General features: G+C 40.3%; 1 protein-coding gene across 1 annotated transcript in view; it reads left to right on the top strand.

The window, feature by feature from the left end:
- The first annotated feature begins 750 nt into the window (after window positions 1-750).
- Window positions 751-22,811, top strand: part of Il5ra (interleukin 5 receptor subunit alpha) — a 36,351-nt gene continuing 14,290 nt past the window's right edge. Inside the window, exons 1-10 of the mRNA XM_050149418.1 lie at window positions 751-958; window positions 1,798-1,942; window positions 5,092-5,201; window positions 5,428-5,512; window positions 7,023-7,168; window positions 8,381-8,519; window positions 10,932-11,085; window positions 11,162-11,349; window positions 12,767-12,912; window positions 16,614-16,752. Of these exons, the coding sequence (XP_050005375.1) occupies window positions 5,440-5,512; window positions 7,023-7,168; window positions 8,381-8,519; window positions 10,932-11,085; window positions 11,162-11,349; window positions 12,767-12,912; window positions 16,614-16,752 (985 nt within the window). The 5' untranslated portion in view covers window positions 751-958; window positions 1,798-1,942; window positions 5,092-5,201; window positions 5,428-5,439. The remainder of the gene's footprint in view (window positions 959-1,797; window positions 1,943-5,091; window positions 5,202-5,427; window positions 5,513-7,022; window positions 7,169-8,380; window positions 8,520-10,931; window positions 11,086-11,161; window positions 11,350-12,766; window positions 12,913-16,613; window positions 16,753-22,811) is intronic.

Here is a 22,811-nt window from a genome sequence, read left to right as displayed (position 1 = left end):
CAGGCTTTTTCAGACCCAGGCCAGCTGGCCTTGGTGAGTTCCCGATAGAACATCCCCATTGTCTCAGTGTGTGGGTGTCACTCATATTTGGTTTCTAGCCATAAATAAAGGACATTGAGCCTATAATTCGGGTTCTTAGAGAAGCTAAATAAGGAGAACCCAAAGAAAAACATATAGGCATCCTCCTGAATATTAACCTTCATCAGGCGATGAAAGGAGACAGAGACAGAGACCCAAGCACCGGACTGAAATCTCAAGGTCCAAATCAGGAGCAGAAGGAGAGACAGCACGAGCAAGGAACTCAGGACCTGATGAAGCTTCTTAAATGCTCTGACTCACAAAGGCAGCACGCTATCACCCCCAGAGACTGAGGCTTGCAGAGTTAGCAGAGTGTGGCTAACTAGAGGAGGCAAGGCTTTTGTCACATAACAGTCACTGAGAGTCCAGTGCGACTCCTCTTTATGGGGTTGCTTTCTTGGGAATCATCCTCCAAGAAGCAGTCATGTGGCCTTTCCATTGTCAAGGAAACTGCAGGTGACTTCTCAACCATTGCAGCTCTGATGACGAAAGAGTAACCCAAACAGTGTACCCAGAGATAAGGTTCGCAGCTGTTGTCTTACATCGCGTAGCCACCCTTACTTCTCAGTAAGTGGGAATCCAACGCTTGACTCACTGCAGGCTTGGTGGAGCAGATAAATTCAGTTCTCTATGACTAGGCTGGAGACACACCCAGGACCCCCAACAAAAGGAGGGACAGAAGAGAAATAATAATTGTTAAGCATATAGTCAATGTTTCGATAGAGAAAAGAGGAAACGGAGCACTTCGTAGCCCTGTTATCAGCAGAGCCAGAGCAAACACTGGGGGTACCACAAGTGAGGAAGCCCCCTGGACAGGTCCCGGCTATGCAGTTCTGGATTTGGTGGTGGTTCTGTATCTGATGCACTCCTTCATACCAAGGTGAGTTTTGTTAAAGTAATAACTAACACTTTGTCAATGCCCCTGAAAATAGAAGGCACTGGTTTGCTGCTTCTGTAGACACCTTACAAAAAGGAGTATATATCTAGTGATAAGACTTCTTCACAAATATATTAGTTTAGAAATAGGTTATAGAGTCTAGTTAGAGATTGTCATGAAGAATTTCACAGCTAGTTTCAAAAGTTACAAATTCAGAGACAAACAACAATAAGGAAATGATGTCATACTATAACTGAAGGCATTTTGCTTTTGGTTTCTGTTGAAATTTCTTTGGTATCCATGACTTTTTCATTTTACCTAAAATGTACAAAAAGCTTACGAAATGTCTCTCTTGTCCTTATACTGACTAATTTAATTAGTTAGCGAAAGCCAGGAAGATATATGCTTTATATACATGGAAAGAATGGATGGAAAGGATCAAAATGTAATTTTATAAAGAAGAAAAACAGAAAAAGAGAGCAGAAAGACAGAAAAAAAAAACAGAATTCAATGAATTATAATTAACATTTTATTGCCTGTTATTTCTACTTATTGGTAATATGTTCTCTTCCATAGTTGTCTGGTGATAAATCTATGTAGTTGTTATTAAAAGCTTATGTTTTGAAATATAATGAAGTTTTGGAAATCAGACTGTCTCATTTGTTTAGCGTTACTTAAAATGCAATGTGGGAAAACTTTTAAATAAGGCCCACAAGGAGCCAGGCTTGCTAGGTGTTTCCCACACAGTCCCACCGGGAACCTAAGGTGTCTCTTTGATCACGTTGAACAGACCTGCTTTGGCTCCTCAGGGCTGGGTACTGACTTGTCCCTGTTCTTCACAGGACCAAACCTAATAGGCATGCGATCTGCACTTGATAGTGGGATGGGTCCTGGGGCTCTGATGGGAAACCAGGCATGACAGGCAGCTGTAGTCCTCGGTTTCTAATGCTGAGAACCTGTGGAACCGAAGGGAGCGTGCATAGACAGGTATGTCCACCAACGAGGAAGAATCTATATGGATAATACTTAGTGCCAGATGAGATTGGCAGGATGTATTTAAGTACTGGGAAACTGGTAGCAAACACCTGCTCTATACAGAATGTTAAGGGTGGCGGCTAATTGCATCTGGACTTATGGAGTGTTTTGTTTGTGGCCACAACTTGAACCTGAGGGTGATATTTGAGGATTACTCAGAAATATAGCAATGGGAAAAATAAAGTGTTGTATATGTTATCCTGTTGCTCATTTATATTTTTATGAGCATGTCCAGTTTTTCACTGTGTGTGTAACATAGTATATCTAGTTAAACATATCCTTTGGTTTAGGCATTCATCCCCCTAATCCAGAACTGAGTTCTGTGGCTGACTATACTGCAGAGGGTTAAAAAAGGGACACAAATTCTTTTTATGTAATAAATTAAAAGAGCATGAATTCTCCCATTGGCTTTTCAATTTCTGCCACTCAGGTGGTGCCTGGAATTAGATGCTACCACAAGTCACTCACAATGGCTCTAAAAATAGGGCTACCGATGTAATTTTGGTTGTAAATGAATGCTCCAGGCAGAAGAATTATTTGGAAAGAGAAAATTTTATTTCTGAACTTCAATAGAATTTGGCCAGTTCTCACGAACACTGGGGAAGTCCATCATCAATGGCTAAAACCTGACTCAACTTAGTTTCTAGAAACATCTGTCATGAGAGAGACTGCACTCCTGTTTTTTCTACATTTCAAGGAGGGCACTCAAGAAATTTAAATTTACTCGCAAATTTAAATTTGTCACATGAACAAATTCCTTCTGGTCACCTTCAAAGATAGAGAACGTATTTCTAATTGTAGATAGGCAATCTTTGTTTATTTTACTCGTTTTAATTTAACAATCTAATGGCTTTGGGTTGTGTTTTAGCTGATATCCAAGAGAAAAATGAGTTAGGGATATTGTCATCTTGAGGCTCTACAAATAAATACGGCTATTATGTTAACTATATTTTAGTATATGGCTTACAGTTCATTTGATAATAGTGCAAGTTTGAATGTATGAACCAAACAACTTTAACCTTTTTATCCCTAACCATAGATGACAGCTCCTTTACAAAGGGCTCGTATGCTTTAAACAGTCACACAGAGACCAAGCCTAGAGATGTTTGAAGAAACTGAGTCAGCTAATCACAGGAAACATGGAGTCAGATGTTGAAGCTCCAGTAGTATCCAGCCTTTGTTGAAATCTTTCTACTCTACTTTGAGATATCTGTGGTCTATTTGAGCACCTTGTACTGTCCATAGAACAACTGATTTTTTTTCCTCAAACATACTGCCTATGGCATAGAAAACTGGGGAGATGGGGAGAAAGCATCTTGCCATTAATGGTCAAAACTTAGTAAAAATATGTTTGAGTTGTTAAACTTGAAAGAGAATTCTATTTTTAGCAGCTATAAAATCAGAATGCAAGGTAAATTCTAAGGGAGAGCGCTTACTGATATAAAATATTCAGTTACCTCCCCACTGAGATATTCAACAGAGTCATTATTTACTTCAACAATTTAATTGCAAAGGATAAACAGATGTTTGTTATTTTTACAAGCACTGTATTAAGACACTTCCTCTTCTACCAGTCAGTAAAAGTCACTACAGGGTATTAATTTTGACGGATTTTATTTTGCCTGACCTAGAACTCCTGGTAATGAAAAGCAGTGAAGGTAGGGGTATATTAAACATGATGTCAGGAAATGCTGATATCTGAAGACGAAGCTTTCATAATTTGAAGCAGCGGCTGTCGTTGTTGTTACTGAGGATATTTCAGCTGAGCTTCTCAGGCTTACTGCATTAGAAATGCTTCCCCTTCACTCATGAAAAGTCTATTACAGTGTCTGTTTCATTATCATGATAATGATTGGTGTAAAAATTCACGCATATGGGTGGAAGTGTCACAGAAATAGAAACAGGATTATTCTGTTGAAAACTGTCATAATTCTGATAAGTTTATTTGAAAATAAAGGAGAAAACAGAAAGACTCGAATGACTTCTATATGTTCTCCCGTTAGGGCTGCTGTGTTGTTATTACTCCAGCTTGAAGAGTAGTAGCAATATGTTAAGTAAGATCTTGTAAGATGTGATTAAATAATGAAGCAAAAATGTCTGGTATTCGTTTTTCGAATTTATCCATTTAATGAAGGTCTTACCCTTGCCTGCACTGGAATTAGACTTTGAAAATGTCTAGCCATTGAAATAATTTTTCAGTAAAAACTTCTCTTATTGATTCATTGTTAAAAAAATATTTATTGTGGAAGTGCTGAGGGGCTAACCAAGGTCTCCCATGTTCTAAGCAAGGTTCTCCCACTCAGCTACATCCTAGCCCTGTAACTCATTTTGATTGCTATTAAGCTTCAAAAGCATATATTTCGTAGTCTGAGATTGAGGTATGGTCCAAGTTCACTTCACACACACACACACACACACACACACACACACACGCACATTCACACGCACACGCTGAATCAATAATTAATGTCTTATTGTTTTAAGTGAGAAGGCACAGCCCAGGTGGAAGCCACACACACTTTTCATCTTTAAGGTCAAGCTCCAGAAAAATCTCTGGGAAAAACTCCAAATCTCTAATCTCCAGGTCCCAGCCGGAGCTGTTGCATTCTCCTTGACCTCAAGGGCTAAGACTATTTATCCTCATTCACTTAACCTAACTTGCTACTCTCCACCCACCCCGTTGTCAAGTTGTTTTCTGGAGGAAGAAATTCTTAGATGTCTTTTTCCGAGTTTGTGGCCATGTTTCTTTGTCCTCCCCTGTCCTGTTCTAATTTGGGTTCTTAAGACAATACATTGTTTTCTCCCAAACTGAAAGTACTACAAATTTATCCTGAATTTTAAAAGAAAATTTCTCTTTCTCACATTACAAATTGCTACTAATGTTAAGTTTCCTGTCATATTGACTTCAAGGGAAAGGGTGATGGGGGTCGAACCTAGAACTTCCTACAATAACGTCTACCACCAAGTCCCTAATTTAAAAACACATGAATTAAACTGGCAGTGTTTATGTTTGTTATTAATTGCTTAGGACTTTTCCCATCCTGAGGCCTGCTCTAAGTCCTGAATACTAATCCTCTCCTGATTACTTCTTTTTCTTCTAGCTCTACACATTTGTTCAGTGGATTCTAGTGGAATCTTTCCTTGTGTGTATTGTGAACTTTAATTCACCCTTTGTGAGTCAAATCAGAAGTCTCTTTGCACCTATTGTGCTGTGAGTAATTTTTCAATTAATTAATGATTTACATGTCATTCTATCCCAACAGACCATGATTTTGCAACTCAAAAGTAAAACCCCATACGTTTGCATTCCCAGCATGCCAGAGAGATCATAAGCAGTTGCTAAGTAACTACCTGATTTTATGCTAGAAAGTAGCAGCCAGTTTTCCTTAGAGTTGACAATGTGATGACCTAACATTTGTCTCCCATGTTTCCCATAGGGTTTGACCATCATGCTGCCTACCTTAGTAATTCTTGTGGGGTCTTGGGCAACAATGCAAGCTGACTTACTTTCTGACAAAAAGGGTAAGGATCTTCTATCTAATAATGTTTGGTTTTGATAAAGTATATTATAAAAAAAAGATAATGGGATTTTCTCTGAAAAGCCATTCGATTGGGAAATTTTTATAAAACAGTATAAACTCTTGAGATTTTAAGGAAGCGGCATGGGCAGAAATGTAAATTCTATGCTGCAGTGGCAAATTCAATTCTAGGAGTAAATATGGGCAGTGTGGAAGAGGGCAGCCTCTAGAGGCCACATTTCGAACCCCATCTCCACCGGGACTTTCATAAAAGTCTTCACAAGAGGCAAAAGCAAACTTATACCATTTTTCTTTTCATTTCCCCCACTGAAACTTGTTGATCTAAGGGTTTGGTATAATAATGGAGGTTAAGAGGGGAAAACTGTTTGATGGCACCAGCCCAGCTCTGTCTAGAAGTCTCTATAAAGACGGTATTCTCGTTCAGTACTGCCCAGCGCATAGCCACTGTCCACATAATCACCAAACAATCAAAATGTACACAGTGCACCTAGAAAAATGAACTTTGGGGTTTAGTTAGGTAATTTAGATTTGAAAAGCCACAGTAGCCAGTGGTTGCTGGAATAAGGTAAACTACATAGACAGTCCTGCATGTCAAACACAGCTGCAGAGTCAAGAAGGGCTTTTGAGGTCAACGGAAAACACTGACAATTCAGTAAATGAATAAATTAAAGATTTTACTATGTACGGTGTCGCCCTGGTTTGGGTGAAAAATTTTAAGAAGTTGTTTAAACATACACCCAGATAAATATAACAAAATAAGATGTGGGTTGAATTATTTTTTTACTTTCTTCTTATCGCTCATTATGTTTTACAGCATTTCTATAATAACTTTTGATTCCTTAATTAAGTAAAATGTTTTATTTTGAGAGCAAATCTTTTTTTTTCTACTCAGATACGTTAGACTATGTCTCATACTGAGAAATAAATACATTTACATCATGAATCACTGATCTTACAAATAAGTAGGTACTTTTATGCAATGGACACCGGATGTCCATGAGGCAACTTTGTTTCATGTTTGATATACATCTCTCCCAGCCCCTGGTGTGTTCGATTTATATTCTATACTATTCTGAAAAGAAAAGAAGAGGGGTTAGCGCTCCAGAAATTGTTATCACATACCATTCACTGGTTATGAAGTTTACTGTGACAGCTACAGCTTTAATGAATAGCAATATGGTAGATTGATCATATTCAATAAAACCATGCAAATATTCAGGTAATACCTGGACAATGAACTAGCAATAACTTTAAAGAAACTTTTGCCAAATTACTTCTGTGTCATATATTCTCAGTTGCCACAACAAATCAGTATGCTATTTAATAATGTAAATAATTAAAATATGTTAAGGATAAGGAATAGAGCTCAGTTGTAATATACCTGTCCCACAGTCACGGGCCCTGAGTTTCATACCCATCACCATACAAAAAGCGCTCTTTATGGACGGCTGAACAATCGCATCATTTGTTGTTGTTGTTTTTTGAATCAATAGTTTTACTTCTGCCACCTGTCAATTTTACCATTAAAGCCACTGGATTAGCCCAAGTTCGTTTACACTGGGACCCAAATCCTGACCAAGAGCAAAACAATGTTGATCTACAATATCATGTGAAAATAAATGCTCCACAAGAAGATGATGTAAGTGTTGGGTCTAATGACAATCATTACGGAGAGTGAATATTCACTTTTAAACTGTATTTTATTCATAAAGTGAAATTCTTGATAAATAACAATCAATTACTAAAGATCTTCTTGTGTTACCAGTAGGATCTGTAAAGTGAATTAGGCCCATGTTTATTATTCAAAATGAAACAGTAGCATAGAAGGCTTTATCTTGAAAAAAATTCTCTCTCTCTTCTCTCTGTCTGTATTCTCTTTCTCCCTTTCTCGCTCTCTCCTGTGTGTGTGTGTGTGTGTGAGAGAGAGAGAGAGAGAGAATGTACACACGTGTTTTATGCACTTGTCATGTGCATAACACGTGTGTGTTTGTGTGTGCGCATGCACGTGTGTGTGCAGGAGTTTGAAGGCCACAGGTTGACTCCTTGATTCTTCTCCAAGACATCTTTTTTTTTTTTTTGAGAGAGAAGTCTCTCATTGAATTGCAAGGTCATCAATTTGACTAGGCTTCAATAATCCACCTATCTCTGCCCTACCCCAGTGTTGGAATTACAGGAGAATGTTGCTATGTGCTTGAATTTTACGTATGTTTTAGGGACCCAAACTGAAGTCGTGTTCACTGACATTGTGTTCATTGACTGACCCATCTTCCCAACTATTTACCAATATTTGAAGTGTAATGTATTTGATAGTACTGCTTATATAGCTCCTCAAATGTCAATAAAACTAGAAGAAAGTAGTGAGAAAAATAGTACAACGTAAAGGTGTAGGCTTGGAAAACCCAAGGTGAAGGCCAAGTTCATTCACTACCTTTGCTTACATCCTCACGTCTTGAGTTGATTTCTTGGATTCATGATAAGGATATGCGAACACACCTGCTGTGTATCATTTTGTAGTAAGGTGAAAGAAAGGGAGATATAATTTGTATTAACCATTTTGGAGTAAACACAGAATTTTAAAGAATTCCCTGTCAAGAAGTTTCTCTTAGAAAGGAGACTGGCATTAGAGATGAGGATCAAAGGAACTTGAACCTTAAATATAATACGATGTTTGTCATTAAAAGAGGAATATGTTCACATGTCATTGAGAAACTATATTAATATTACAAAGCCCCTTTCTTAAGAAAATTACTTCATTCCATTTTATTTATTATCATTTTCAAAGTGGAATAAAAGGCCTATTTGATTAATGTTGTTTTCTCTTATGTGCCACAACTGGTGGATTTTATTTTAGTATAATACCAGGAAGACTGACAGCAAGTATGTGGCCCCTCTGCATGACGGCTTTGCAGCTAGTGTGAGAAGCATCCTAAAGAGAAGCCACATTTTCCTGGCCAGCAGTTGGGTTTCTGCTGAACTCAAAGCTTCACCAGGTAAAGGCGGCATGGGACATCCAAGTTTCATATTTTACACTTTCCAAAATGGGAAAGAAAATAATCCACTTTTCTTTAATCCAGCGCCACACCTTCCAATCTCCTTCATAGCACCCACATTCTAATCACAACTGTCATAGGCCATCCAGGTCCACCTGTTGCATCCCTGCAAGCACACCCTTTTATCTACATAGGCCTCCAAGGAACATTGGGAATTCTAATACACATAAGCAGAGATAGCTCTGGTTAAATATTTTAACACAGACAGACACAAGTGCAAGAGGGAAACAAGGGAGGAGACTGACCATCAGATCCTGGGATATGTGACTTCCTGAATCACATACATCTTAGCCCCATGTCTATGATTGTTTTTCAAGTCTTTCTCCTATCTGCATCATTAGAGAAGAAGACCTGCCTCCTGTATGTATTATTAGTCAGCTTTATTTTTACTATATCAAATATGTAAGATAATACTCTTATTTTGGCTTCTGCTTTCGGTGGAGGTTTCCACCCATGACCTGTCAGGCCTAATTTTAGTCCGCCTAACAACACAGTAGAGAATTCTAGAAGCAGGTGGTAGAAGTCTATAGCCAGGAAGTGAAAGGGAGACATGAAAAGGGCAAGGGTTCAAATATCATTCCCTTTAAAGATTTGTCCCCTAAGACTTCCCCCAAAGGCCCCAACTCAGAAAGGGTTTTCTACTTCCCAACTACATCATAAGCTGCAGAATAGTCTTTAACAAATAGAACATGGTGCACACTTAACCAAAGCCTCTGAACTGTGTTGGTAACAACACAGATGCTTGTATTTACTCATCATTTTTCAGGGAGTTACCAACAGGCTTGCCCTTAAGTAAAGAGATACTTCAATGAATATAGATTAATATAAATATGGCCATTGTGTTAAGGCATTATTTTACCTCTACTGAATAGCTGAACTTCTTTAATGTGATATTCCTTTCAATGCTAAGTTTCTACAATTTACTCCCATAGACCCCCCCATACATGTTTACACTAATCAAATATTTAGTTCACTGACCAAGTGAAAATTCATATTGAATTATTTCTTGGGTTGGAACCGGGTAACTGCTGGCTTATTTTGACATCACATAGACTGTGTGGATGTTTAGTATGTGGACACATGCATACATGCATGTATGCACACACAGAGTGAGGAGAGAAGCCCTGTATCCATAGGCTACACATTCATGGATTCAACTAAATGTGGATCAAAAGCACTCTATGACAAAAGCATTGAAGCATCCATACTGCTCATGAACAGATTGTTTCAGGCCACTATTTTTTGAATAAGACACTTTAGCAACTATTTATTAAGTGCTTACATTAAGTATTCTAAGTTATCGATAAAGGATTTAAACTAGGCCAGAGACTATGTAAGTTATATGCAAGATAGCATCATATAAGATGCCATCTTAGTATGGGGGAATGTTCTGGAACAGATACCATAGATACAGAGGCATGATTTTATTGATACATGTGTCTATGTCATATATAATATGCATATATATATCATAAATCAAACTAACAAGTTTTCTGTCTCCAACCTCCATATGGTAATAGGAGGCACTATCCTCTCCCTCCCTCCCTCTGTTCGTTGAAAGACATTCAATGACAGTGAGAAAAGTTAATCTATAGTTGTTTTAAGAAAAAAATAAAAACCCATCTATCATTCAGGGTTTCCTCTTTAAGGAGGTTCTCCCTGGCCCTAGCCCCCAAAATATTTTTTCCCTCCTTTGAGGAACAACAGCAAGTTTATTTTATAGAGTTCTCTGAATAGCATGAACATAACTTGGGGAAATCCAGGGCAAATCTTTGAAATCTCCTCCGATTTTAAGTCGTGGTATGTTAAGGAGACTGGCAGGCCGACATACACTCATCTCTAATGTAATGGTAAGATCTTGGGGGTATTGTCAAAATGCATCTCCTGAGCAGCATTCCATGCAATTCATGAGGCATAGATACCAAGGAATGGCTCATAGGATTCAAGATGGAAGGGGATTCTGGAGAGATTCCGTGACCTAACCTCTCATTGACAGCTGGAAAAACTGGAATTCAGCCATTACAGGGGGAACTGCCTCATAGTCAGGTACTGACAAATATAGCACTGCAGTGCTGAAGCTGTTGGACACATGACCCCAGACTTGAACTTTCAAACATCCGTTGCACTGACATGCCCCCATGTCTTACGCTAACACAGCCATGAAGTTCTTTCAGGTCAAACCCTGAGGCTCTATAGCTCTAGTTTCATTTCTCCAGTACATTTGCCCTTTGCAAATGAGTTTCTATAAATGGATGTTCGTGGTCACTCACAATCAATAGCATCTCAAGCAAAAGCACAAAATTCATAAGCCATCAAGGCAATGTTTTGTTCTTTTTATTTGTGGTCGCCTAGGGTCTTCTGGAACCTCGGTTATGAATTTGACGTGTGCCACAAACACTGTCGTGAGTAGTCACACCCACTTAAGGCCATACCAAGTGTCTCTTCGCTGCACCTGGCTTGTTGGCAAGGATGCCCCTGAAGACACACAGTACTTCCTATACTATAGGTCAGTATCTATTTTTACTTATGCAAATTATCCATTTCCTCTTCCCTTATAAAAACTGATGGGTATTCCAATGTAGGTTTGGTGTTTGGACTGAAGAATGCCAAGAATACAGCAGAGATACACTGAACAGAAATACTGGATGTTGGTTTCCCAGGACGTTTATCAACAGCAAAGGGTTTGAGCAGCTTGCAGTGCACGTTAATGGCTCAAGCAAGCATGCTGCAATCAAGCCCTTTGATCAGCTGTTCGCTCCACATTCCATTGGTAAGCCAGACTTAACTCAACACTGGAATTGAGCACAATCTTGGTATTGGAAAGGGTCTTGCCACTTTTCAAATATTAAACAACCATATAATCAACATGGGAAAAAAATTGAGGCATTCATCCGACCTTTAACTCACCTTAAATGTTTGACTGGATGATTTGGCAATGTAGGAACCTGTTCTGGCCATGGGAAGATGTTGAGTGGCCTGCCTGGCCCCATCCATGAATTTTCTAACTCTTATCTTTCCTGTTGGTTCCCCTCGCCTAGTTGTGACTATTCAAACCTCAAACATATCCTATTGAGGGCAGAGTTCTCCCCAGTTGAGAATAACTGCACCAGGAAAACTCATAGCAGTGCTTATCTGTTCAGGCTGCTATCATGAAATGTGTGTCTACAAGTCTTATACTAGGTTGTACCCAGAACAGTTCTGAGGTTCTTCCCCAAGGTGTGGCCCTTCTGCAGTCCAAAGGTATTCATTCAGCTTCTCCATCCTGTGACTCCTCTTTCAAAGCTAACCTTCTCCAGTTTTTACTGGGTCTTTGTAGTGGTTTGGACTCATCGCTAGACTGTTAGACAATATGTACACAGGTCTCTTTCTCCTCCACCCTCCTCTTTGCTTCCCCACTCTTTTATTTTTCTTCATATGTGTATGTGTGCTGTATGCGTATTTGTGCAGGTGTGCTGGTCCATGCAGAAGCCTGGGATTGCCATCACAATATCTTCCTCACTTGCTTCTCTGCTTTATTTTGTAGGGCACAGAGACTTTTACTGGATCTGGAACTTGCCATTTTTGCTAGGCTAGGCCCTAGGATCTACTTATCTCTACTACCCAACCTCCAACCCCAGCTCTGGGGTTACAGCTGTTTTCACCTGGGTGCTGGGAATCTAAACTCAGGTCCTGACACCAGTATGGAAGTATTTTACTCCTGAATAGATTTATTTAGCTTAATCTGTTCTTTTTATGTAGAAGCTTCTTTTTCTATATGACAAAACAGAACAACAATAACAAAAAAAATAAATAAATACTGAAACCAAAAAGGAGTAGTGATTTACCCAGTGCTATCCCTCTCCTGGGAAATGGACATGGGGCAAATGGTCCATGTTCTGTCCATGAGCACAGTCTAACTTGGAAAGTTAAAGGGATGCTGGGTACACCTTGCAATGAGCTAACAGGGGAAAGGTGTCAATCAGTCCCTTCTATTTGGAGTAGTGATTTTGTTCTTTATATGTGTAGATCTATTCAGTGAGCCATACCAAAAACCTCTTGGGAAGCCACTTACTTCCTGTGGCTTTGAGATTGGTTGATTGAGACTTAATGGTAAACCGTGAAAAAGCATATCTTAGAAATGGTGGGTTGGGGCTATCATCCCTGATCATTGGGTTTTCAGAATTGCCACTGACCTATCTCTTCTCTAGATCAAGTAAATCCTCCAAGGAATGTCACAGTTGAACTTGAAGAAACTTCTCTTTATATCCAATGGGAGAAACCAGTTTCTGCCTTTCCAGTCCATTGCTTTAACTACGAATTGAAAATTCACAACACAAAGAATGGCTACTTTCAGGTAATTTTAAAAATCATTCCTTTATTCTATGTTAGACACCCATTATTTGTGAAACATTTAAAACAGTGGCTCTCAGTCTTCCTAATGCTGTGACCCTTTAATACAGTTCCTCATATTGTGGTGACGCCCAACCACAAAGTCGTTTCCATTGTTGCTAAATAACTGTAATTTTGATACCGTTATGAGACCTAATGTAAATATTTTTGGATATAGAGGTTTGTCAAAGGGGTTGCAACCCACAGTGTGAGAGCTGCTGCTTTAAACGTAGTGACTGCTTTGGGTATTTTTAAGTGTCAACAAAGTCAATGTTGACTTACACCTGCCCTAGGTATTACAGAAATAAATCAAATCTTACATTACTTTCATTTTGAAAAAACATACTTTGAGTTGAAAATAATATAAAGGATAAAATAAAACCCATTTGTAAGAGCTTTGCTAAAAAATACAAATGATACAACTACTGGGGAAAATGGGAAGGCAAGTTTTCCAAAAGTTAGAATTATCATAAGAACCTGTGGTTCTCCTTTTAGGTATATATGCAAATGATTTCAAAACAGGGTCTCAAAAAGATATTTGGGCACCCATGCTCACAACAGCATTACTCACAATAGCCAATTGTGAAGAGCTGAAGCAGCCTCCATATTCATTATCACATGAATGTAGTCAGGTTTGGTGGCACACATCTGTGACTCCAGCACCCAGGAGAGAGGCTGAGATACGAATGGTGTAAATTTGAAGCTAGTTTGAACTATATAGCAATTTTCTTACCTAAAAACAAACAAGTCAAACCCAAAATCCTACAGAATATGAATAGAAAAACAGAATGTATTGCCGGGCAGTGATGGTGCCCACTGCCTTTAATCCTAGCACTTGGGAGGCAGAGGTGGATCTCTGTGAGTTCAAGGTCAGCCTGGTCTATAGAGCACAATACCGGACAGGCTCCAAATCTGCACAAGGAAACCCTGTCTTGAAAAACCAAAAGAAAAAAAAGAGAAAAAGAAAAACAAATATGACATATATATTAATATATACAAAGAGACAATATTCAGTCTTTGAAAGGAAACTCTGATATACGCTACGATACGAATGAACCTAAGGACAGCAAGCAAAGTGAAATAAGCGGATCACAAAGGACAAATGTATATGATTCTGCCTGTGTGAGATGCCAAGGTTAGTAAAACACATATAAACAGAAATTAGCACAATGGCTACCAGGAAATGGGGAATGGAAAATGAGGAACCATTGTCTAATGAAAACAGAGTATCCAGATTGTGAATTTTTGATCATTGGGTGATGGGAATTGAAGAGAGGGGTTCATGAATGCAGAATATGAGACACACCCTCAACCAGCAACTTCAGACTTGCAAGATGAAAACAGTGTTGTAGTCTGGTTGCACAATAGCATGGCTGTTCAACATTTTTGGCCTGCACACATGACAATGGTGCAGGTGGCATATCTTACACCCATGGAGTTTTATTATGTTATTTTATGCCTTGTCCACAATAACTTGCATAATTACACTTCCTGTTTTATTGACAATTAAGCCCCATCCCCCCAAAAAGATGAATAATTTCTCAGTCATGAAGGTAAAGAAGAAACATAGAGTTGGGATTCAACCTCATGTCCTACAAATAAAAGAAATGAAGAACCTATGAGACACCCCAGCTGGTGAAGGCATTTGCTGCTAAGTATGCTTTCTTGAGTTCAATTCCTGGAGCCCACAGGTGGAAGAAGAGAAGAGACAGCCTCAAGTTATCCTCTCACCTCCATATCCATGCTGGGGCATACATAATACATATATACAAATAAATAAATGCAAAAATAAGTAACAGAAACAAAGTAAACACAGTTTAATTAAATTTAACCACTACCTACTAATAGGTTTCTTAGGATAATACATAAAGAGAAATAAGGCCTTGTTTTGTAGTCTGAAATAAACTAATATATATGTTGTATTAATTTTAAATTATGTGCTATATCATGGGGAACACTATTTTCATATGATCTGCCAAGTAGGTAATTCACATAAAAATAAATGGGCATGGGCCTAGAGAGATGGCTCAGTGGTTAAGAGCATTGACTGCTCTTCCAGATGACCCAGGTTCAATTTCCAGCACCCACATGGTCTCTTATAACTGTCTGGTTCCTCACACAGACGTACATACAGATATATATATAGAGAGAGTAGGCAGAGTCAGTGAGAAACTATGTAGCCACCAGAGGAGACAGATGCCGGAACTTTGCCTGGTAAGCCACAGCCACATGGCAATACACAGATTAATAAAAATGGCTTAATTTAAGACATAAGAGTTAGCAAGAAGATGCTTAAACTATTGGCCAAACAATATTGCAAATAATATAGTTTCTGTGTGATTATTTTAAATCTGGACTGCCGGGAAACAAATGAGCAGCCTCTGCCAACAGCAAAATATCAACACAATAAAAATAAATAAATAAAAATAAATAGACATATGAGTTCTGCTCTGGTAAATAGCACCAGAGCCTCTGTAACATAGGAAAGATCAACAGAGTACAGAAGAGAGAGGGGGAAAACAACCTTGTTTGCCTCTACAGCATGGAGCTGAATGCAGCCTGAGCAGAGGTGGAGCGTCAGACAGAAACTTGCCTACTGAAGTAAAAAGAGAAGGACATGATAGGATGTGTTTCCAGAAATATTCTTGTGAAGCACTGGCTTTCTCTTGTAAATTTCTAATCTGCCATAGATTAACAGTTTTATAAAATACATTCATAAGGGTCAGCTAGGAAACAAACAAAACAAAACAAATACAGCCAAAGACATGAAAATGCAAACCATCTAATCATGTGCTTGGATGTTACAGTCGTGTCCAACGGTTCTCCATTTCTAAACGGTGCTCTCACTGTCTGCACAGATCTTATCATAGAGCAGCAATCAGCACTTCCTGACCTGTACCAGTCCACAACCACACTGTGCCTGCTAGGGTGTACCAGAGGCTCGAGACTGCATGCTTCCTTCAGTTAAGTGGTAGTGACTGAGCTGGCCTCCACACAAGGCTAACACTAGACTTGTAACTCTACTAAAATAGGAACTTCAGAGTAGCTCTGTAAGGTTTTTACTAAAAGCTGAAGAGCATCTACTTTAAAACCATGGTCATGGACAATGAGCAGCATCAAAGAATTTTTCACGATCGAGAAATGTAGTACTTACGGGTTAGAAGGGTAATCTTGGTGGCAGTGTGAAAGTTGGATGTGAGGGGGGAACATGTGGCTACAGAGATGTGAGCTATTAGGACCATCCAAGCAGTAAAGCAGAAAGCCTACACAGGGTGTGGCCATTGGGCAAAGATGAACAGGCACAAAATACATGCTGTTTAGTACTATGACTTACCAATGAGGAAGGACAAAGTAACAGAGATTATGTACAGTGTTGAAGATTACTCCATTTTTTTTCCATGGGGAACATTATTCTGTCTACACAACTTTACCTAGTCCTTCAGCTGGCCATTTTATATATTTTAGTTACAAGATCACCTTCTCCCTCAGGGTAACTGCCAAGACCTCACACAGGAACAGTGTAGAATAAACTCATGACTGTGCCCTTTTGATTTTAGATTACTTGCTAAATAATGAGTCACATTACCTACATGAGACCTCTCAAGCCGGTGTTCTGCAATAATTGTATGTCTAGGCATTATTATAATGTTAATTCTTCCCATTTAGATGGAAAAACTGGCCACCAACAAATTCATCTCAAAAATTGATGATGTTTCTACATATTCTATTCAAGTGAGAGCAGTTGTGAGCTCATCTTGCAGAGAATCTGGAAGCTGGGGCGAGTGGAGTCAACCTATTTATGTGGGTGAGTTCCTGTTGTGTATTTAAAAGCAGTGGCAACAGATACTCCTGGAAAGTGCACTTGTTCATTCAGGTCTTGAAATGGCTTCATCTTTACTCTGCTTCATCTTTCATCCATCTACTGTGTCTTCAACTAGACACATGTATTCTAGTAAAGAGTGTCCCACTGTTTCCCTAGCACAAGCCCTTCCTAGGACTATTTTGCTCAATTATTTTTATTTAGATTTTTCCGTTTTGACTTCTGTCCATATTGTGAGTGTGTGTATGCGTGCATGCATGAGTGTGTGCCGTATGTACCTGTGTGTGGATATGCAGGTATGTGCGATGTATGTGTCTATAAGGATAAAGGAGGATGTTGGGATCCTATTCTATCACTCTCTGCCTTGTTTCCTTGAGACAGTCTTTTGTTGAACCTGGTTAATATTTTAGGGCTCAGTCTCTTAGCACCCTGTCCTGGTGCTTAGCATGGTGCTTACCCATACCTGCTGCAAGGTGCTTAGCAAATTAGACTGGCGTAGAGGACTCTGTGGTTCTAGCTGATTACATTACCTCTTACAAAACCCAAGGGATCTTCCTGAACAATTTGGACAGCATACTTAAAGAGAAATTTATTTTGGGCACATGCTAAAATTTCCTATTACAGTAATTTATTCACTCGGGCTGCAGGGTGGGTCATCTGGAAATTCTTGGGCAGCGAACCATTTGCTGGTGTGGTTGTGAGCGAGTGCTGATGTGACCGGGTATTTTTCCAGGGGAGAAAGGAATGGTGGAAGGGCTCGAGAGGTGGAACACTGATCTGGGTCTCGAGAATTCTGCCCCTAACTCCTGTGGCATGCCCTACAGTTGTTCAATGTACAACCAACACTGCCTTGTTTGGTGCTATGACAGCACTGGGGTGTGTGTGTGTGTGTGTGTGTGTGTGTGTGTGTGTGTGTGTCTGTTTGTAGAGCGGCATCAGCATCATGAGCTTCCTGGGGAGAGGAACTGAAAGGCAAGCAGAGGGAACCGAAAGATGGACAGACTCACCTACCTCATAATTCTTCTGAGGTGAATCTTCCTGACCCTCCCTTTCTCCCCAGCTGAAATAAACTGACCTGGTACACACAGGACTTCTCTCAAAAACACTTTATTTGAACAAATAAAACTTGCTTTGTGCCCCAGGAGAAAACTAAGATTCATTAGTCTTAGGGACTTTGAAACTAGATCTATTCATTTTGTCAAATCCTGTGACAGACACTTATTTGTACTCCATGGATTCCTTTTACATATATGTTTTATGTGTTTCTCAAGCGTGCAACCCTCATTGGTCTGAAGTGTTGATGTTTCTCATTGTTGTCTCTACATTGCAACCTAAACAAATTTGGGGGGATAAGTGACCTCAGGTCAGAATCCCGACTAAGAAATCAGTAGTGTTTGCTGAGCGCTCTAGTCTTGAAGTTATAGTTTGTGTTATTATTGACACTTTAGAACTAAAGTGGGTGAGGAAACAGCAGTAGGCAAAATCAGATCTGTAGCCATGGCTCTGCTGGGATGTAGTTCAATGATCCAAGTCAGAGATGGCTAGGTAATCAGAGGACACAGTTCAATGCTGAGAAAGATTCTAAGAATAAACTCGGGCTGTTAAGAGGGAGGATAGTCTCTGCCACCACATGGGGGACCGAGTGAAGGAGTTTGCTAGTCTGGGTTTTACTACTCCGACCTAATTCCTAACACCTGACCTTTCTGGGCCTCAGTTTCCTGTCTGTGGAAGTGATGCTTCATTCTCTGGTAGCTTCTAACTCTGCCATTCTTCAAGCTCTGGCTCCAGTCTCCAACATCCATTACCAAAGGACTGGGAGTAAGACTGTGATCCATCTGAAGAGCTTATTTCAGCTTGCTGTTAACTTATTATTCATTTTCCATTCTCCCTCTCTCTTACCGCTTCCAGAATAACTGCCTCCTGGCTGCTTGGATCTGGCCTCATTAGATTCCCCCGCACCCAGGTGCACCTCATTGTCATTTGCTACTGCAAATCCTATTTCATTTATTGCCACCCGTTTCGTGAAGACGAGCTGATTAATATTAGTGCTTACCTTATAAATCCATCCTTTCTGGAATTTACTCCCCTGCTCAGCGTAGGATCATTAGTGAATTTAATCAATGCAGACTCTCCGTTTTCATCAAGATGATTAATAAACATAGTAGGAAGTCCAAGCCCCTCAGGGACATATTGTGCATGGCTCTTCCTTACCCCTGGAGGCTGCGGTAATAATTACGCTCAGCTTGCAGTCTCTCAGGCAGTTTTGCTGCTGGGTTCATTTCCTTCAGACACTCTTCCACTTCTCCTACCTCACCTTATAAATGGCCCCGGGAGCCCTCCTGGATTTTCACTACCAGGCTCAACTGAAATATCACCCCGTACCTTTGGTGGTATGTTTACCCCATTATTTTAATTAAGGTAAGGAAATGGTAGCCTGAAGATAATAAATGACTCAATCATTGTCAAATAGCCAAGAAGTAGTTATTAATGTATAATTTCACCCAAATAAGTGCCATATGAACCAATTAGCAAATTAGAACAGTTTAACTAATTAACCCATTCTAGCCCAAGGCTACCTCATGAAGAATGAGACACAGGGAATTGGATTGATGATGGTGGGAGCTGGGCTTGCGGGAGGTGGCTTCCATTCTGGTTGGCAAGGTCCTTGGTCAGTCCAACAAGCACAGGGGATGTAGATGCAGTGAGCAGTAAATAAACTCTATCTGCTTGAGATTTGCCTTGAATCTGCCCTCTTGCCTTGGGATTTTCAGAGTATAGATTCTCTTCCTTCCTTCCTTCCTTCCTTCCTTCCTTCCTTCCTTCCTTCCTTCCTTCCTTCCTCTCTCTCCTCTCTCTCTCTCTCTCTCTCTCTCTCTCTCTCTCTCTCTCTCTCTCTCTTTTTCTGTCTCTCTCTGTGTCTCTATCTCTCTCTGTCTCTGTCTCTCTCTGTCTCTGTCTCTCTCTAATAAGTAAACGAAAGTAGCAGTTTTATCAGTATTTCTTATCGACTGCCCTCTAGCAGTGGGCTTCTGCTTTAAGAGCTGAACTTCCCAATTTCAAGTTCTTTCTCCTTCTCAAACTAGAAGTTCCGGATTGCTCGGTTCTGTTCTTATCTCTGCCATCTGTTTACTAAAAATCTTTGTGTTCCTGGTCTTTTTTTTTTTCACCTCTTCTTCTCTTTTCCACTCTGTGACCTTCTGATACTGACTGTGGAGCAAGCAGTACGTCTCTATGGAAAATGAGAGTCTTGGCTGCACTTATTTGTAGCTGTGTCCTTGGTAAGAGTTTAGACTGACGATCACTGGACGCCCCCTTCATGTCAACAATGGGTTTGCTTCACCCTCACTGAAGACTGTATCTGCCAGTCTGGACCTGGTATTACTAGAAGTCTGTGAAAACGTGTGCTTTCCAAAAGCTTTCTTCAGGCTTAAGATGGACGCACTTATGCGGGGAGCAGAACAAGAGTCAACCACACCAGTTTTCACATCACACAGTCGGCAGTGTGGGCACTGTCCACAGGGTGACTGCTGCTGTCTTTGGGAAAAATCCCTCAGCAACAAAGACATGCTACTCATTGGAGGGCTCAACTTGCGTTTTTCTGCTATATGTGAATTAGTGTGTGTGCGATATGTATAGGGATCAGAGCAAAGCAAAAACCAACGTGGTGTGTATAAGTGTGGGCTGGATGGAGGGAAGACTTTTTTCTTTGACTTGGTGTTTATCACAGAGGTGTGAAGCAATTTACCGCTACCTGAAGTGTATGGTCTCAAAAGCTGGGAGGAGATGGGGGTTATGTTATAGCATTGAGTGCATTTTCTTCATGCTTTACAGCCTATCAGAGAACCTCAAGCTCTAGTTCTTGCCCCTTCTTTCTTCTGTGCCTTAGGTTTCTCCCAGGCTCTTCTTTATCTGTCTGTCTTTTTTGCCTTTCTCTGTCTCTCTTCTTAGTCCCAGCTCTTTCTTCTTAAGTTCTCACACTGTGGTGAGACAAGGTAACAAACCAGGAAAGGGAAGAAAAAAAGGGAAAATAGGTACAAAAAAAAAAAAAAAAAAAAAAAAGAGCCAGCTTCACTTTCTTTGGGCTTCCAAAAAGACTTCTGCTGATTCAAAGCCTCATGAGGTGAGAGAAGGGAGGGAAGCTCTGGGTCAACACAGAGGGAAAAGATGCTTGGGGAGGAAAGCAGGTGGTGCAGTAGCGACAAGGAAAACCCCAGAGAGGCTACTGTACACCTGTGACTTCGGGTTTTTCTTTGAAAGCAGGGGATTTCAGCTGGTAGACCCTGTAGTAGAGGCAAACTGCTTCCTTTGACTCAGGCTTCTGCGGTTTCAAGGCTGGACGAATCTTGCCTGGTAAGCCTCATGCTGGACCACCTTGGCTCTGTGGGCTGTCCCACTGTCTTAAAGAAAGGGTAGCAGTAAGCTTTAAGGCTCTGTCCCATTATGCCAAAGCTTTTGTTTGTTTGGTTGGTTTGTGTTGTGTTGTTTTATATCAGATGTGACCACTTCTCTTGGTGGTCACACCAATCAATACTTTATGCTTAACAATTTAGATCAAGTATGCCCTCTATCCCTGGGCCTCACCCTGTGAGAGGCAAGCTTACAGTATTTAGAATATCAGCCCAAATATCATTGTTTCACTAAATAAACAGGGAAAAGAAGACGAGGGTATTCTCAAAGCTGGTAAGAGCTGGGCCTTAGCCTGGAACTTGGCAAGAAAGTTTGTCTTTACTCCTATGTATGCCCCTTGTCCCATTTGTGATGTTCCAGCCAGAGAAACTGAGGCACAGAGATAGACCTGGCTTGGGGTGTAGACTGCTGCAGAGATGCGACATTAGGCTAGCTCTTGTCCTGCTCAGGCTCCATCTAGGCCAAGCACTGTGGCTGTTTCCATTGAACTCTGCAGGCAATTTTTGTCTGAATAAGTCCATGTTGTGTACTATATTCATTTTGTGTGTGTGTGTGTGATGTGTGAGTGCATGTGTTTGTGTGTTTGATTATGGGGTGTGAGTATGGGCATGCATATGCCTGTTGGGGACCAGCCTCAACAAAAATACCTCTTGCCAGGGTGGGAGCGCGGGGATCAGAAATATAAGTAAAGAGTGTGAAGACATGAAAATAATTAAACAGAGATCATAGAATAGTACCGGGAGAGAGTTTCAGTGAATACTGAAATAACCTGAATTTAATTTTCCGTACACTTTTATACCCCAATACAAAAGGGGGAAGAAGGCAATTAAAGACTTTTTTCACATGATACAAAGGACAAGCCATACAGTTGCTTCAACACTTTGAGATGTCAAGCCATTAGCATTCTGTTGTTTAGGCAGTGAAGCCACCCTAGACCAAGTATCCTGAAAGCAGCCACTCCCCAGGTAACTTTCTTCTTACAAAAGAAGGAGCAGAAAGAAGTATGCTCGCATGTCCTGACCATCTGTCAGGATGGAGTGGATCTACTTGTATGAGCCATCTTAATGTCAAATGAAGCAAGTAACCACATCCTGAGTCAGGAGGTGTAGCTCTGATTGTTGTCAACAGATGTGAGCAACCTCCAAACTCTCTGACCATCAGACCAGGTAGAACTAGGCTCACATTTTTGGGCCTCCACATGAGCCCCAGTCCACTGTGGAAGTCAGGGGACAACCTTTGGGTGTTGGCTCTAGTATTAGGCTCTTTGTAGTTGTACACATTAGGCTAGCTAGCCCTCAGATTTCTATATATTCTCTTTTCTCTGCCTCCCATTTTTTTTTTCTGCAGGGTTTTGTTAGGATTACAAATACCTGGACTGCTGTGTTAGGCCTTTATGGGAGTTCCGGAGATCTGAATGCCCATTTTCAGGCTTTTGTGATAAGCAATTGTACCAACTAAGCCATCTCACCAGCCCAATGCAATGTTCATCTTAATTCAAATTCTTTGTTTATGTGTTTGTTTTTGATTTTATGAGACAGGGGTTCTTTGTGTAACAGCCCTGGATGTCCCACAATTCGCTCTGCAGACCAAAGCGGGCCCTAAATTCACAGAAATCCTCCAGCCTCTGCCTCTCAAAT

Source organism: Alexandromys fortis, unplaced genomic scaffold (genome assembly GCF_014885135.2).
Source record: "Alexandromys fortis isolate MF-2015 unplaced genomic scaffold, M_Fortis_MF-2015_v1.1 scaffold_48, whole genome shotgun sequence".
Taxonomy (NCBI): domain Eukaryota; kingdom Metazoa; phylum Chordata; class Mammalia; order Rodentia; family Cricetidae; genus Alexandromys; species Alexandromys fortis.
This window is presented reverse-complemented; position numbering and strand designations above follow the sequence as displayed.